The sequence below is a fragment of the Galleria mellonella genome, unplaced genomic scaffold (assembly GCF_026898425.1).
Source record: "Galleria mellonella isolate WM207_F2 unplaced genomic scaffold, CSIRO_AGI_GalMel_v1 utg64, whole genome shotgun sequence".
In the NCBI taxonomy this organism is placed as follows: domain Eukaryota; kingdom Metazoa; phylum Arthropoda; class Insecta; order Lepidoptera; family Pyralidae; genus Galleria; species Galleria mellonella.
In genome coordinates, this window is record NW_026442133.1 from 4566257 (window position 1) to 4585210 (window position 18954).

Consider the following 18954-nt stretch of genomic DNA (forward strand, 5'->3'; position numbering starts at 1 on the left):
AACATCGGTTGGTTTATCCGTCTCCATGGTGCCTTAAAATGATATAATATTGGTGAATGTTTTTTTTTTTTTTTAATATTAAGACGTATTTAATAAATCAAGTTATGTTAAAATAATGACAATAATAAAGTAGTTCATTTGTATTTTCTATCACTTAATAGCACTTAGCTGCGAGATTCCGGGATAAAATAGGCTACCGCTTCCATTCCCATGGGTGTCGTAAAAAGCGACTAAGGGAGTTTAAGGGTCAAGGGATGGAGAGCAGCATCTCTCTTTTAACACCTCCAAAGTTTAATTGCGGTTGCCAACCCGCCTGCCAAGAGTGGCAACTACTGGAAAAAGCCCCTTTATGGGGAAGGTCTATGTTCAGCAGTGGACAGTTAATGGCTGACATGATGATGATGATGAACGGCACTTAATGATTATAAATTTATTAAATTACTATATGCAGATGGTTCATGACAGTTCCTTGTGGCATTCAGTGACCCAGCTTATTTTCAGTAGTAGATAATAGATGGAGGAAATGGTGATGAAAATGATCAAGTACCTATATTTAAAACCGAATTTATATTATGAAATTAATTTCAGAGAAAAGAATTCAGATGTAACTAGATAGGTATGTAATGTAAAATAATTTCGAGAATATATCAGAACGTGTGGAACAGTTAGTATCAAAGCCCTCGCGATACTAGTTTGAGGTAAATTTTTCGCTATTAAATTAGTTGCGTGAAATTACTTTTATTAAAAACTCCAGCAGTGCCTCAGTTATTGGCTTAATATTTGATAGACGTCTCATTTAATTTCTCTTTTCTATATTAATATTTGACTCTGTCTCTTTTCTTAAAAATACGCAGAAGTTTTCTAATTTACGAATAATATTTTTTTTTCTTTTATCGTCAGCACCGAGGAAACTTGATGAAAGGAAAAACTTTTAATTTTTGTTTATCTGTTACCAACCTTGTTATGTTTACAACCCTCTTTTACGTTTCATATTTACGGTGCCATAATATTTAGGATTCTTTATAAAGATAGAAAAATCGAACCATTTAATACCGAAGTTTTTCGATATGTGCCTATTTTACCAATAACTTTTCTTAGAAATTTTAATATCAACAATAATTGACGAATGCTCTTTAGCTGATGTCGTAGAACGAGTATAATTTTGGAGTCTCAAACTAATTGTTTAAATATTCAAAATTCAGGTTGCTCAGCAAATTACACCGACCCCAAGTCATGACAAAAACAAGAAAACAAAATCATGGGGAAAACGGTGTCGATGATGACGATTTATATTTTTAATGCTTATTGACGAGAAATAATTGAAATTGCTATTTAGATATTCCTATTTGTTCGTTTTAAGACGATATAAAATCAACGGCAATGGTTTTAATACAAGATAATTTTTTTCTAAATTTTGGAAACTTTAGAAGATAAATATTACTATCAATTTCAACTTTTTTATTAGCTACATCAAATCAATTTCCGTTCTATCATTCTGTTATTTTTTATTTATTCTACCATTGTGTGTATGTTGTTATTTGTAATGTCGGTCAGTTAGAGCCGAAATTGTGAATATACGTTACGAACAATCTTTGTTTGCGTGCTCGCGTGCGTTTAGATACTTGGGGTAGCGCAACGTTTAAATTAGTTGCAATTTACAATTTCTACTTGAAAAGCCAAACGTCGTCAGACGCCACTAGTCAGCAAAATTATTATATTCGTATTATACTTTAAATTGATTATGTCTTTTCTACCTACAGAATAAAAAAAAAAACGTATAACACAGAGTTCACCTTGTTATTTTAAGTCGATTTGCTAGATACACATATTTTTAAATTATAAGTAATTGCACTACTCCAGTTGAGTTCAGACAAGTCCATCCATATAGGGAGGCATGTCTCTACTCGACAAGTTGATGCACGGTGAATCAATATAAGTCATAGTATACAGCACCGCATGCTCGCCAGTGTATTTTAATGAAATTACTGGGCTTTCCACAAAGCGGATATGAACGGAAAAAAGGCACAGTTTGATTCACCGACATTCATGTATGTGCACATTGTCTAAAAGTTCATAAAGTCCATTGCATTCGATTTTTTGAAATGAAATTTCGTTGCGGTCATATTGTGAGAATATTATTTATGAGTTTAAATACGTAACGTATTAATAAATGTACCTATAAATATGACTAAATAAATGCCATATTCTCATGAACGTCTGGTTTTCAAATTAGTGGAGTTCGTTTGCAAAAATTGAATCTGGAATCTTATTTAAACACTGCAATGTATATTCATTCCTTCATTTCTCCCTCTCTATATCGATGTGATAGGCAAAGGCGTGTGCCAAGCAAAGTGATAGGTATTTTGTGTTATATCAATTTGTATAATAACCTTTTTTATTGTTTTCAGACTAAGAAGAGTCGTGACCATATTTATTTAGTATTATTAAGAATTAAATATTTATGCTATTCAAGATATAACCTTCCAACAAAGTTCTTATTTAAACTCCATAATCTATTGAAATCTAAATTTCTATTGAAAGAGGGTTTTATCTGTACGTAATATCGCCGCAATAGATCACAATACAAACGTTTATCTGTCGAATCGTTTATTCCGAGCTTTTAAATAGTACGAATTCTTCATATGAAACGGTATGCAATATGACGAATATAAATTTCGTACGTCAAAATTTTTCATATGTGGGGGCCCTTCTGCATATTTTATTATTTCGAATAAACATCTTTTTCTAATATTCGAAACGAATGCTTAAACTGTTTTAGTATTTATAGAATATTTACTATAAAATTAGATTCTCATAATATATTTTATATACTTGGTACAATTAGTAAAAAAATATTTAAAAAAATTGTAAACGCACAAAATAAATAGCTAAATTAAAAAGGATTTTTATTAATTGGTTATATGTTATAATATTACTTTTTTGTTTTATTTTTAAATTACTAAATTTGAATCCAACTAATAAATCGAAAAATTCTAGAAAGAATGCGTGCATGCTATGTTAGCCTCCAATATTCGAAGGTATATGGCATGTCAAGTATTAAATCTATTTTTTTTGTGATCAGGGTTTGCTGTAACAAAAATAACAACAGTAACGTCAACATGCCTTTGACTATAACTCCTATGGTATGTAATGGTGAGCATATTTTTTCCGTATTCACCAAATTTTATTGAAAGATCGGCGGATACTTCAATATCGATAGGAGAAATATGTAAATAATGTAACTTATAATTAGCGTGAACAGTAAGATCAACCTGGAAACCATTGTGGTTACTTCTTGGTAAATTCGTCATGGTACGCCAACTTTTTTTACTTCATTCTCACCTATCATCCCTCTCTGGTTTAGCATGGCGAAGTATTAACCCCACCAGAATTAACCAATTGCGCACATTTACATTCCATTTTCATCTATTAGTATATAATCTAGAATTTTAAATTCTGTGTTGATTGTAAACTCACCAGAATAGTTTTGCCAGAACGCAGCACCTCCACTCATGATGTCCACGGGCGGTGGGGGGTAGTTCCATTGTGGTTTGTCGGGCGTGCGAGGGGGGTCCCGCTGGAATGGTGGTGAGGAGGCGGGGGGTTCCGCGCTTGGAGGTTTGCTCTCCGAGCCGTTCTCGCGTTCCGAACGCGGCGTCTCTTGTGATGAAGGCGTTAGGTTTTCTACAAAAATGTTTTTACGTTAAAAAATTGACTAGATTTAAATATAAAAGTTTAATGAAGTCGATCATAAAAAATACTTTTGGTGTCTTGTCGTATAAATAGTATTTGCTAGTACAGTTTATTAGCCAATTAAATACACTGCTATTAAATGTTGTAGAGAAGAACGATTATGCAAGAAATTGAACACGAATGCGTGTTACTTCAGCACCCGAGCCCCCATTTCAAATGGTCTGCGAAACGATTTCCTGACACGGAGATTAGTACAAGCCTTCACCAGCGTTTATCCACCCTTCTTACGTCACGCACTCCACATGAACTTGGCGTCTAGTAAAGTTACATATCACCCTCATCAGAAATCAAAAAGGAATCCTAAACAGATTACTTAGAGTTGAACTTTGTCTGTATCGATTACGGGATTTACTGAGTTTGCTCGTGAAGTTTCAGTCAATATACAGATAGTTTGACAGACGGCAAGTTAACATGTCAGGGGCACATACACTTTATGTTAGAACTTGTTGAATAGTCTGAGAGTGATGGCATTGACAATTTAGACATGTTCAGGTAAAAGGTTACGTTTAATTTAGATATGGTCACATTCAGGTGAAATTAACCTCATGGAAATTAATATAAATTTTAAAATACAAACTTACGAATAGATATATATTTATAAGACTAGCCGTTTCCCGCGGCGTTGTCCGCTTCTAACTACGAGTATGTAGTTCCCGTATATCATTACCATTGGAACTCGTCATGAATTCGGTCTATATTGTATTATATACTTAAATGATAATTAGGTACCTAATACCTTCATAAAGTTTCAGCCAATTCAACTGACCGATTATTTTATAGCATTTCATATGTCATTCTTTAGATTGATACAACTTTTTTATTTATGTAGTGTTTAATGTTAAGTAGAGCAAACCGCAACGCATTAGTAAAAACCAATTTTTTTTTTTTATATATAACGGAGAATGGCAAAAACAAGCTGACGGCCCACCTGATGGAAAGTGGTAACCGTCTCCTATAGACATGACCATGGAAATAACAGAGTATACTGTTTCGCCCATGATACCCCCATGCGTTGCCATTCCTGAGGACTCAGGTGTTATTCCTCTGTACCCAGTAAATTCACGCCATATCCCACCCTTCAAACCGAAACACAGCCATGCAAACAACAACTGAGATTAGCGTGCATAAACGTACAGACAAACAAAGTAAAATTCTAAAAATCATTGTTTTGGGTTCTATTGCGTTCATAAAGATTCTTACATATCTTCTATGTACTGACAATTATCAGTTACGATTTTATTATATGTATTGATTGATTATTTGTTTTTTTTTTTATTTTGAAATAGCAATCAAGTCGACATGATAGTACATTTGATAGCTATCTCCTGTAGATATCACCACATATAACAGAACACACTGTACTGTTCAAGTATTTTTCACACATTTTAATTATCTTAATAAATTAAAATACTATTTTTTTTATTGCATTTACGATCTACAATTGATATTAGACGAATACAAACCAGTAACAATTCTGAGTAATTCTGATGGTGCTCCAGATTGCTTGAGGGCTTCTTCGATCTTCTGTCGTCTTTTCAATTCCATCTCGAGCTGTTCTTGAATATGTTGGCGCTGTTTTCTCTCCTTCTTTAGTCGTTTTTGGTACATTACTGTGAACAAAATGAGATATAACTTAGCATTAAAATGAAAATTATTACAATTAATAATGTAATGTACCTTAAACCACATGAGTAAAGAACATTAAGAAATTTATTTTTATGCCTAAACCTACTTCTAAGCTTTCCAATAAGAGCGATCATAAATATTTATAGGATTTCGCAAAATTATTCTCGGTTGTACCGTATCGAAACAACAATTAGGTACTTCGGATACCGCACGCAGGCACAATAAAACTGAGTAAACGGTCGTGCACATGCGTCGTGCGCCATACTTCTCCAAATGAATGTATACGCATAAATACGTCGAGATCAAACCTGAAAATTGCTTATAGCCTGTCTCTTTCACTCTCATGACAAATGTCTTTTCTTTATCTGAAAACAATCTCATAATACGGCCAGGGATCTCCTTGATTCGCCTACAGTTACCACCTTTGGTTTGGCATTTCTTTGTCGATAATCGCCCGATAGTCCACCTTGGTTTTTTCTCTTTCTTGCATATAGATTTATAATATTTCCATCTTTTTTACTCTGAGGTTCGATTGACGAATGATTGAGTCGATGCACGTGTTGATAGACGGGTCCTGCCTCCGACAAGGCGGGGGCGGAACAGATACGGGATTAAGGCATAAGCTACAGGGTCATATCAATATATTGAATATAATGAAAATATATTTTTTAATAATTTTTCGTCATAGATTTATGTTCATTACTCGATATAAGTCGACTACGTAGAGTTTTTATTAATGTAATTTATAAAAATTAAAGGCAGCTTTTTGTTTGGTTTTATTTGAACTAGGTATTAATCATATCGCATTAAATAAAACACCTATATACGAATATATTCTCCAGTTTAAAACAATATATACGTAATTTATGTAATTCTACGTCTACGTCTACGGATAACTGTCTACATAAGTAAATTAATTTGATACAAAAAGGGCTCATTATGTTATCGCTGCGTCCTATGACTTGAACCGTGGAATAAAATACGAGATCTGTTTTGCGATGGTGAAAGACAGAGTTTTGATGGAGTCAGGCTGCGAAACGATGTATCTGCTTCACGGAAACGACATGAATAATAAGTTAAATAAAGATTTAAAAATAGACACAAGGCAAATTACCATCCTGTGCGTCAATAAATATAGGAATCACGTCAAGAACAAACTTGAAGCGACTTTTTTTGCTTAAGACTATTAACTGTGTGAATGATTTGAATATGAATTAGGTATAAAGCATATTTCACTGGCTATTTTTCATTAATTGATCGTTATGATGCATTACCTCCCATTACCACGGAAATCTTATTAGCGCTTATTTACAGTTGTTCTATACACATTTATATGTATATTTATGGCATGATACATTTTTTAGTATTTTAATATTAAATTGAAGCCTTATTTACTTAGAAAATGATTAAAGCTGTAGCTTTAATCATTTTCTTACAGTAAATCTCATATCGACTTATTCTCTGTCGTATTTATTTTAATGGAGTGGAAACGTCTTGGATTTTCGTATACAGACAAGGTCGACGTTCTGTGCAATGGCAAAACAAAGAAATTAAATAAAATTTAAAAGTCTAAGAGAAACGCGAAAAGAAAAATAAGAGGTTGTTTTCTCATTAAAGATTTGCTAGTAATTAATGTTGTTGGTAATGAAACAGGCGAGATTCGCTAGCGTTCGACTCTCGACTCCTACACATCATTTGTCATCGTACGACCTCTGACATAGACTCGTAATGATGTTCAGATCAGAATATCGCGTTTCTGTTTAGATTTGCAATGCTTTTTTAAAACTATTTGTCCATAAATTGGTTCGTATGGATTTTAGTTTAGTTAATTTTAATAAAGTTTAAGTTGAAAAAAAGTACTTTTATCTAATCGAAGATATATTTAGGAGGAGGATCAATTATGTCCTGATGATATATTAAGTTTAATTAGAACCCATTAAGTTGTTCTTGTATAATATATAATTTGTATATCAATTATCTCTCGATTGAAGGTTTTGGGTTTCTCAAAATTTCACTTAAGTCAATATTGGCGTGACATTTCTGATTAATTCTGTAGGATAGTAAACAATATTAAGGAAATAATTAATATGAAATTTGGCACTACCGTGATAAGTCCACTCTCGTTCAGTCACAATATTCACTGAATATTATATAGTTAAGTTGAACGGTATGCTCTACATAACGAGGTCTATAGATAAAATTATTTTTGATTCCCCATCTATTTTTGGAGTTAGGAGAGTGGTTTGAACTTTACTTTTTTATATAAAATTATATGCGGCACCTACATTATTTTATTTAAAAGGACGGTAACATTATTGAAATGTTGTACATGACCGTTCATAATTTCTTTGCTAACAAAATTAGGATGCAAAAGGTCCTTTTTCAGTTAATTTCTCGTCAATACAAAGGTCTGCGTCCAAAGGTCCGTTCAGTGGAAAATTCGTCGGACCATCGAGTCCGAACATTGATTCAGTCCAACACCTCTGGAAAACAGTTTTTCACTCGACTGAAGCTTATTTTTGGACCTTTTCATCCCACCTTTCTTGTCTAGTTAACGTGCAAACCATATTTCAATGTACGCATATTTTAAACTTCCAGGCTTGTATATAGTTATATATACAAGTCTGGAAGTATAGCCTATATTTAATGTGATCCTTATGATCGATGAGACAAATATATATTCATACATTTTCTAGAGTAAGTAGCCAAACCTGTACGTCAATCAAAGTCTTCCCACGTACTATAGAGCGCGCGGCGCGGCGGCAGGAGCGCCAGTCGGCTTTCATTGTTTCTACAAGTCAATATTTGTCGATATCTCGTCGGCGCCGCTTTGTGAACCTTAATCCGGCCTATTGCTTCCTCACTCACAAGTTCATAAGAGACGATGAATCGTAATAAATCTCCAATCGATTATTTAATTCGATTCAATGCAGATGCTGAACAAAAAAATTTTATCGTCTTTTGTTATCCTTATTAAAGCCGGCAATACTTCTGATTTCAAAGCACTTGAACGAACTGATATTATGTTAATCATTCTATTGTTCATTCTAATCCTTCTTCAATATAACTCGTGGAAAGATTATATCAGTTATGGATATATACATATTAAATATTCTTTAGAGTGAATACGATTGAGATAATTAGAACACATAACTACAGTTTAATTATATTTAAATAAATAATTTTAGGATAGGTATAGAATGCATTTACCGATATACGGTGGAAATAAAAACAGTCGCATAGAAACAAGACAACAGAATTAACAGAACGCAACAAAGCGTGTGATATGAAGCGAAACAATTCGATGACCGAGCGTATGAATAAAAACGAACCACCGAAATATTGAAGGAATCCGTTCAAAGGGGAAAAAATGCAATAAAAAGCTGGGTCCGATACAGAATGAGTGTGGTTAAAAAGCAACGAACGAATATGGTTGCGAACATCCGCTGCAGACAAAAGTTGGGCTACTTGGCTATGCAAATTATATTTGCGGACCGCGCGCGGCTGAGACCCGATCTCCGACGTTTCGTTTCACTTTTACGTACATAACGTGTATTCTTTTCATATTTTCATCCGATTTCCTTCCCCTCGTTCATTTCGTTCCGTTTTAAAAAGTCGCGGAACAATGCCGCTTTCCGCGGGGCTTATTCGCCGCGAGCCGTTCTCTTGCACGCGGCTTCTTTTTCTTGTTATTATACCTATCTTTTTATATCTATTGAGTTTTCTTTTCTTTAATACTTTCAACTCATAAATGGTTGATACGGTCCCCTAGGGTTTGTTGCTCGAATAACATGTAAATGAGTCGGTGTACGAGTACAAATTTGAATTTTGTTCTCTATAATACAGTCAACGCGATTTGCAATTTAGATATAATTTGTTTTTTTTTTTTTTCAAATTTTTGATAATTTAATATATATTTCTTTTTCGTTTGTAACCACTATTTAGTGGCGAAGTAAAAAAATCATAACATTTTATATGTATTTTATACTTTTACATTTTAATTATTTGCTTCATAATATCTTCTCAGGCCAGTTCCAGACTTCTGCCACAACAAATATCGATGAATGTCTAAAGATAAATGATTAAAAATTAAAATTACTGTTTTTAGTGCACATAATTAGATGGCTGTTGAGTCTGAACGGGTTTTTGTATAATACATCCTACTAGTTCTGAGAGGTATCATAACTTCAATTATTTGTTTGTGCTTCTATATTAGTGGATACTCACATCATCTCTTTAACAATTTAATATGTTTTTGCTTTATTTTCATTACGTTTATGTTCTCTGTATTCTCGTCATTTAGTCGTGTATGCATGTATATATTTTTATTCTTTTATTTTTATACCAGCACATAGGATAAGTATTATTAGCTGTGTCACGGTTTTGTCTGCCTGAATTAGTATAAAAATACTCTATATATCATTCCAGAATATCATACTTATGTGTAGTAAATTTCATAAGACAATTTTAAATTCATTTAAGTTGAAGCATAAGTATGTAACAAATATCGACTTATCATTAACTATTATATTTATATATATTAGTAGGATTAAGAAGTAACATAATTACAATGTACCTACCATCAATGAGTTCTAATATAGTTTTCCCACTTGTGCAATAGACGTAAATAAGATTCGACTTTTATGACAGCCACTCCCCTTCCATTCGCACCCGAACGATTTAGATAAGTCTTTTTATAGTTCTTTATTGAAAATAAATTGCCTAGAATAAAATCAGACACAGTCGAAATGGCTTTCCGATATGTGTATGAAATAACGTTGGGCAGATAAGATGCGTCGGTTATCAGTATTGACGTATGCTTGGATGAAGCTAGCGGCTCTGATTGGGGAATGACGCGGTCTTTCTTTGACAGAAATGAGTATATTTATTTTTGGAGAGCGGCTATCCCGTACTATCCATAATCAATGCTGGCTGTTTAGTTTCTGAAAGTATGCAAGTGGGAGAGTAATATGTCATATTTGAAATGAGAAATCATAATACTCGTATATAAAAAAAAGCAATGACTTGCACAGAGATGAAGAATGTTTCTAAAAAAATATAGTCTTGGAGTTATTTAAATTTAAATTTCGACTTTTGGTAGAGACAATTGGGAAAACAAAAGTATCTATAGGAACTAATTTCTTTTTTCTTTGTTCTATAGCTTCTCTTGCCATAGGGTTTCTAATTTATTTATTAGCCAATTGCTATGGTTATATTACAATAAAAAATTAGTTCTTTTCGCACACCATATTAATTTGAGTCATATTTATTCTGTTTTGTTATTTCCTCCTTGAGGTATAAATTATTTACAACTACCGCATTGTCATTATATTTGTAAGGTTATTCAGTATCACATCAAGTATAACATTACCGCAAAGATATATTTCGCTAATAAAAAGGCAATGACGATAACTTGATGAATTGTTAAAATTATAGAATAAACATTATATGAATGAATAAACGAATAACTGAAATGATGACGGCGATAGAAGAGTACTTAAATAGATATGTGCTTTTTTTCTGCATTATAAATACGTGTAATTGCAGGTTAGTTTTATAAAGACTAACTACGGAGGAATGCCCTTTACCGAAGTCGTTTATTGTCTTTTATGAACTTACCTACATGAATTGAAAAACAAATATTATTAAAATTTACCCCAAGATTGAAAATTATTAAAAATATATACCATTAATAGAATAATAAAGAAAAGTTCAGTGTTCCATTTGTCAAACTGTCCGTAGCATAGTTCTGGCACGGTCGCTAACAACCGTTTAGCTTTTTATCTATTTCCTATGTTTTATTCGAGCGGAGTATTTATGGGGCGGGTGGCAGTCGCGATAAACATTTTCCTCAAAATTGTGCGGATTATTGTTTTTGTCGGACGAGCGGGGACCTTAAGTTATGAGCTGCGAGTGACCTTCAGCGATAAAATATATTGTTCTCGTATAATATACGTGTAACTATACAACTTACTGTATAAAACTTCTGATAGCCTGATATCATACAGTTCAACAGGAGAGTTAGTTACTTTTACTAGTTTCAAAATCTCTGTTAAATCTTACTACCTCTCACTTTAGTACTATTTTCCTGTGTTCTCTCTTCGTTTTTCTTCGTAATTTTTTTTCTGTTGTATGTGTGCTGTTAAGTATGTGTATGTTATGTATATATTTAATTGTGTATATATTATATATGTGTATGTTTGTATGTATGTATGTATATATGTTTGTATACGATAATATTTATATAATAGTGCGCCACCTACCCTTTGTCTTTTTTCTCAATGTCCTCTACCCAAAGGTTGTCTGGAAGAGATTGTTTAGCGATAAGTCCGCCTTTTGTATCACTTCTCATTAATATTTACTGTATTTGTTATTTCTCTTTTTACTTGGTGCAATAAAGTGGAAATAAATAAATAAATAAATATTTTTGGAACATATCCTCTAAGTTATTTGTTTAGGTGTATTCCATTAGTAATTAAATAATTTTAATGTAATTAAATTATACTTAGAATCTTAATTATCTAAATTACTTGTTTTTTTTTTTTTTATTTCGTATACTAGGGATAATCAGAATCAAGTTTCAGAGAGCATTATGGAATAAGTGTTGACAGCTAAAAAAGACTTGTAAATTCTTACTAACTTATAATAATTATGTAAGTGTGTATGTCTAGTTCCTTGCTATGTTAAACTATAGTAGAAAAGTGAATTTGCATGAAGCTTGGTGGACTGTTGATAGGAAAGCGACAGTGAATTTATGAAATGATTTGATTAGAACAAGATTAACCTTGTTCGTTATGTTGACCATATTATACATGTTAGACGTTACTTTTAAATACCTTACATGTTTAAATATTTGTTTTTATCTCTCACTAACGATTCGGTTCGATTTTGCACGGATAGATACAATTTTCGAAAATATTATATAGCCTATGTTACACTTGCTAATAATTTAGCTTTCTATAGGTAAAAGATTTTTTAAAATCAATTGAGTAGTTTTTATTCATTACAAACAAACAATCAAATCTTTATAATAATAGTTTAGAAATATAGATAACATTCCAATGCGCATCTTAAATTTTCAAAATAATAAACAATACACAAAGAATTTTTTTATGAAAAAATTACAACGCTATTGCGATTCTCTGCAAGCAGTTTTATCAAACCGATCAAAGGGCCGATCGGACATTCCGACTTCTTACGACGTTAGTAAAAAAATACAATCTCTCTTTATAGTTACCATTCCACTGGTTATTATATCCGTATCGATACGGCTGAACTTACGGACCGTGAAATGCTCCACTCCTGATATTACTCGCCCCGGGCTCCTTTCTCAATTTCGGGTCATTTCAACATTTATTGTTTACATATAAAAATATTTATATTAATTAACCTATATTAATCATAATCAGCGGACAAAAATTACAGTGTAATTAATACAAAGCGATTCATTACTCCAGCAATTGATAATTTCGTCTTAAAATACTTACTTTAAAAATACCTATTTATATGTATAATAATTTAGGAATATCCTGTTAAAAAAAAGTGAAAAATCTTATATAATTATAACATAATCTATAGTTAACATAAATAAGTTAACCTCATTAAGAAAGTAATAAAAGTATTTGTTGAAAAACATAAAATTTTAAAATGACTTCCATTTAGTAATATACACAATAAGACCAAAAACGAATTTATTTTTGTTAACAAAAACTATCAAATACCCAAAGCAGTCGTGATCATAAAATATCGAATAGTCATGTTGGATTAACGATGATTGTGTCCGAAGTGTCCAACGTTTTCTGCGAGTTGCCGCCATGTTAGGACGATCACAGTTTTATTGCTTATAAAATAAAATAGCTGATTACTCTTTTCTTCAAAGTGTATATTTATGTTTCTTATAAGATATTGTATCGATCAAATCGGGTGAAAATATTAAAATGTAATATAATACTGTTAATTCGAGAGACAGATGAATTAAAAAGAATCATTTCTTAGTAAAAAATCGATGCAGTTCAGGATCGAATGATGTATTATTTTCGTTCGAATGGTTCATCGGGCCATGCTTCCTGCGACATGAGTGTGGTCGTAATATGACACCCTTTATTAATATGCCTGAATTAATAATATGTGGATATTCGTTGGCGAGGGTCGCCGGTGAACGCCGCATGCGAATGTCTCGTGAGGCTTCGATGCATCAAATTTACTTCTGTCACATCATTATTGAAATTTTAGTGGGTGATCCAAGTAAACGTAGGTGTTATTGAATCAATATGCAAAATGATAGTATGAACTATACATATATATATTCATATTTCGATTCATATAAAAAAGATTTTGAGTTGCACATATATGTATTATATATATGCATATACTATAGTATTACTGAATTTTGAATTTGTTATACCCATCTCACGGTACACTTCTCACAAGCTTAACAATTAGTTATTGTCTGTATGTTGGATGGTAAATTATTGAATTACAAAAATAAACAAAATAAAAAATTAAAATAGAAAAAAGAAACTATCATTATAATTTCGGCTACAAATGACCTATAAAGCGTAAACTCACAACCATGTAGGTATATCTGAAGACGTAACATAACGCCATAATTATTTTCAAACAAACCATTAACAGCGTTCAGTTATTACAGGATATTTATGTCACGCTTTTGTTATTGTAACGACTTGTCTGGAATTAGATGCGTCCGATGTCGTCGCGCTCGTAATAGAAACTAACTTACCATTATTTACGACATTCGCCATAAAAGTCATTTGCAGATATTAATCATGTCCAATCGTAATCTGTATCTACTTATCTAAATTAGAAAATACTAGCTATTTTACTGCGGCTTTGCCTGTTACATATAAAGTACTCTATATTAAGTTAGGAACCTACCAAACCAAATTTCATTAAAATCCATTTAGCCGTTTAAGCGTGATTGAGTGACAAACATCTAAACATACAAACATGTTTCATATCTATAATATTAGTAGGATTAGGTTTGCAATTACTCAGCGAGCTGTGGAAAGGGCTACGCTCGGAGCTTCTTTGCGTGACAGAATTAGAAATGAAGATATTTGCAAATAACTCAGTCACCAACATAGTCCGAAGGATAAGTAAGCTGAAGTGACAATGGGCTGGTCACATAGGTCGAAGAATCGACAACCTATGGGGAACAAAGATGCTTGAGTGGCGATCCCGTACGGGTAAACGCAGTGTAGGACGAACTTGACTAGATTGAGTGTCGATCTCAAATGTATTGCAGGGAGTTAGTGGATGAAGGTGGCTCAGGACCATTCCTTATGGCAGTCTATGGTGGAGACCTATGCTCAGTAGTGGACAGATAATGACTGAAATGATGATGATATGTTTACAATTCTTAATATAATAGATATACATTACAGGACAATGTTTTATTTAAAATGATAGGTGAAAAATAAAAAAAAGAACAAGAAAATATATTGACATTAGGAATTTGATGTTGTAGAAATGGTTTACGCCTTATGAATTTTCATTTTTTTTTTGTTTAATTCTATAATATATGCAAAGTATGTAAAGTATATATGTTAAGTAATATAAAGTAGTATAAGTATATATGTAAAATATGGAAATCATTCATCGTGGAAAAAAATATGATAAAACACACACACAACTAATATAATAAAATACACAGTGCGGATACATTTTATGGATAAAAATCAGTGTAAATATCGTAACAACTATTTTAATTTCATTTCATTCATAGATTGTAATGGCTCACTGTTGGGCAAAGAACTCCCTCAAATGTAACACCCCGGCAATATTATAGCAAAAAGTAAAGATTTTATTTTTTCGAATAGGCTACTCATATATAACAAACAATGGCTTCTAAATTGAGCAAATCCGAGAAAAATAGAAGGGATTCATTCCTTTAGTTTATATATTAAAATTTCAAATATATTTCGTATAATATATAAATACAATGCAACAGACTCGGAGGCGCAGGTAAAACAACAAATATTGACAATAGATGATTGCAGCCGGTCCGGTGAGAGATCCCCTTAGCAAACTGCGAATTAAAATGGGGACGGGAAAAATTAATCCTAATGCGATTTTAATGAAGCCAAAATGAACGAATGCAGTAATGAACTGTTAAGGCGCAGGTTCTCTACTATAATAATTTAAGCGATGCGAGTATGCATACATATATTTCACAAATAATTGACAAAGCAATGACGTCTATGCAATTAACTACCTAATAGTACCATTGTAAGAATTTTTAAATATTTAATTATAAAATAAAAATAAATTTTAGAGCATATCAAATTATTAATACATAGACTGAAGATCTAAATTGTACATTAGTAGCATGTAGATTAGATATTCCAAATTAATAACCAACATGGGTTTATCGCGATATTTACAATCTCGTATCATTCATAATTAATTTATTATGCAATACCTTTGGTACATACTACATTTAGTTAACACATATTAGGTACTCAAGCTTATTGCCTGGAAAGTGTATCGAAGTGTAGACAAGATAAAATGCAATAATAATTAAGCCTCAGTATTGCACAAAGACGCACGCCTTAACATGGAGTATAAAGCACACAAGCGCTGAAAATGTACACCTGAAGTCTGTGCTCGCTTTTGCATTAACGAATGCGGAAGCAGCGTTGTGCATACAGGACGCGTTACACCCCCTCCCCCTATGACTGTTCCCCCCACCCACTTCGAAGACCATGCCTCTCGCTCGAACCAGACGCCTCCAGCAGCAGAGCATGTCCCACCCGTGCGTTCATTACCTCCACGCGGCGACCCAACAATTCAAGTTTGCTTTCCGCCACACAATCTACGCTACCAGACAGACTAGACTACCCATACAGCGGCCACTCGAATAATAAAGATGCAAGAATTAACCCGTCCGCACTGAAAAAGAGGAAACTAAGTGAAGCTATCTTAGCTTGAATGGAGGTAATGCAACGCGAGCACTCGTGCACCGAATGAAAGAAACTCGTTGGTAGAATGACGAGTTTGTTGAAACAGAGGGTAAAAGTCAACTGCGGAATATAAACAGTCAACAGATAAATGCAAACGATAAACATGAGTAAACTGAAAAAATGTCATGTGAATGCGACTGTTTACTCAGCAAGCATGAATACGAAGATATTTTCTGTTTCGAAACACGACTGAAATTCATCTCCGAAGAAGAAGCATCTATAACGAGAGAAATCAATAAATTGTCCTCACTAAATTTGCTCCAGCCCATAAAATATTCAATTACGCATAAGCACACATTTGCTAAGGCCAACAACGACCACGCGGCACCCCCATTAAAGACGCCTAAGGGCCATTTAATCGGTCAGTGGATGTAAATTCGCTGGCCCCAAAACAAATATCCCGAAACTAATAAGGAAACGAAATATGTAAATCGTCTGCCATATTGTTTCACAAGTGAAATCTTCCTTTAATCTTATAACAAATCCGTGTCCAAATGGCCGGTCTAGGCGAATTTGAATATAGGAGGGTCCGTTTAAGGGTCAGGTTGTACCTCGATCTTGTTGCGGTGAGGAAGGAAGCAAATGTATGCAAGACACGCACGGAGGAGATAGCGGCCGTAATGTTGTCCTATGCACATATTGCATCAAATTAGTTGTCGAGTTGTAAACAAGGAGGAGGAAAGTAAGGCAGCTAAGACGTCGTCGGTGGGTAGTTTGCATGGATATGAGAGCGGCAATATGGGGGCCCGCAGCTGCTAGCTGTACTCATTAAGATGTTTTATGGTCGGCCCGCCGGACCGTGTTGCCAATTTAAGATATTTCTATGCGGGACGGCGCCACGTTAGTTTGGCTTCCGATTAGGGGATTAAAGTGGTCCTTAAAGGTATTAGTGTAATAATTGCGGGGACCATTATGCGGTTAGCATTGTCCCTATACATAATTTAATAGAGGTAGTTATAATAGGTATATGAAAACGGAAATGCTTACTGAATTTTGAATATTAGAACGATAACTCGACACAAGTAAATTGTCTTATTTTATCGTTTTTTTTTTTTTTAAATAAATAAAATGAACTGATAATAAAGTACTTGTAGTAGAGAAAGGCAAAGCTCAAACAAATTTGGTTCGATCCATCGCACACCTATTCCCCGCGCTGCAAGTAAATCAAAGGGTGTTGAAACTTTACACCCACTTAAAGCCGGACACAGTAATAAAGCGTTCGAACTTCGCCGACCCTGGACATCAAATGGGCTACCCCTTCTGGCATTTTGTTATAGAGAACATTAAGAATTCGCTAATGCTGAGCGTACGTTTATATTAAAAGTGAGTTATGACAATTATCCTTTGTCATCCAAAAGAATTTCGAATCTAAATTATATTTAAGTATTGATAAATAAAGATCTAAATTTAGTGACCAGTAGATACGAGGATTTTTAATTTACTGAGAAAAAGTGGTGCACTTACATGGAAGTCCTATAAACTATTCATAGTTTACTACTTGAAGTATAACTTGCAAGTCGGAACTGAGGTTTCCTGTTCATTCCCTTCACCCAATCACCATAGCAACAACTAGGATTATTAGATACGACTATGTCGGTCTGTTTACTTATTTATCTGTTTAATAATTTTTTACACATTTAATATTATATAGGTAATATATTTATAAGTATATAGGTAATAATAAATTACTTTCCTTGTTTATATATCTGTTGTCCTTGATGATGTAACACTGCCAGTTTTCTCTTACTTTCGGTATTCAGATTCAGTTATTACTATGCTGATACACGAGTAGACTATAATATGAAACATTGAATTAACACTAGATGTTATCCACAACTATCTTTCAAACTTAAGGGTATATAAATCTATTATAAGACCTGTTATTCTACATGAATCTGAATATTGAGCCGTAAAGACGATGGGTGAAAGACGATTATACATGACTGGGATTGGAATGTAAATGTTAATATAAATGTATGCAGTGACAAAGCATTACAGAATAAAGAATATGTACGTGGAGAAATAAAAGTCGCGGCAGTTTGTCTGTAATTACAAAATAACCAATTACCTCAGTATGAACAAATGTAGCGTACTGGTACTGGTAGCTTACTTCTTTGAAAGGATATACTTTTTTATGTAACATTGATAAAGGATGGTGTAACGTCTTAAAATAGTTTTGATCTATAATAATTGATTTTAGTTGTCTTAATTTTGGAAAATATTAATGCAATTGTTATCTTTATCTTTGTAGTTTTTAATCTCTAAGTTTCATTAAATATTATGGCAAAAGTAAATAGTTAAATATCCATAAGTGTATCAATGATTAATAAAAATATTAAACTAGCAGTTAGCTGTTATAAGTTTCTATATATTCGTATTGTCTAAGCAAATTCAAACTAGAGGGCTAGATGCCACATTATCTATAAATATTGATCAAAATTAATTCTATCATGAAGTAGTTAGCTACTTTACAATAACTTGATACCGGTCATCGACGGACAGACGGGATGCATAATTACAGATGGGACTTCACAAGCTTTGAAATATAAAACCTTCGAGGAATTAAACAAATAAGTTCGTAGGACTCTGAATG

The 18954-nt window shown here is 33.0% G+C and overlaps 1 protein-coding gene across 4 annotated transcripts in view; it reads right to left on the minus strand.

The window, feature by feature from the left end:
- The window catches only part of LOC113512384 (dachshund homolog 2), a 185213-nt gene that overhangs the window by 6480 nt on the left and 159779 nt on the right, over positions 1–18954 (minus strand). For all 4 annotated transcript variants that reach the window (XM_026896263.3, XM_052900122.1, XM_026896257.3 and 1 more), the window contains 2 exons: positions 5217–5363; positions 3478–3684 (listed from right to left, as the gene is read on the minus strand). In XM_026896263.3, the coding sequence (XP_026752064.2) occupies positions 3478–3684; positions 5217–5363 (354 nt within the window). The remainder of the gene's footprint in view (positions 1–3477; positions 3685–5216; positions 5364–18954) is intronic.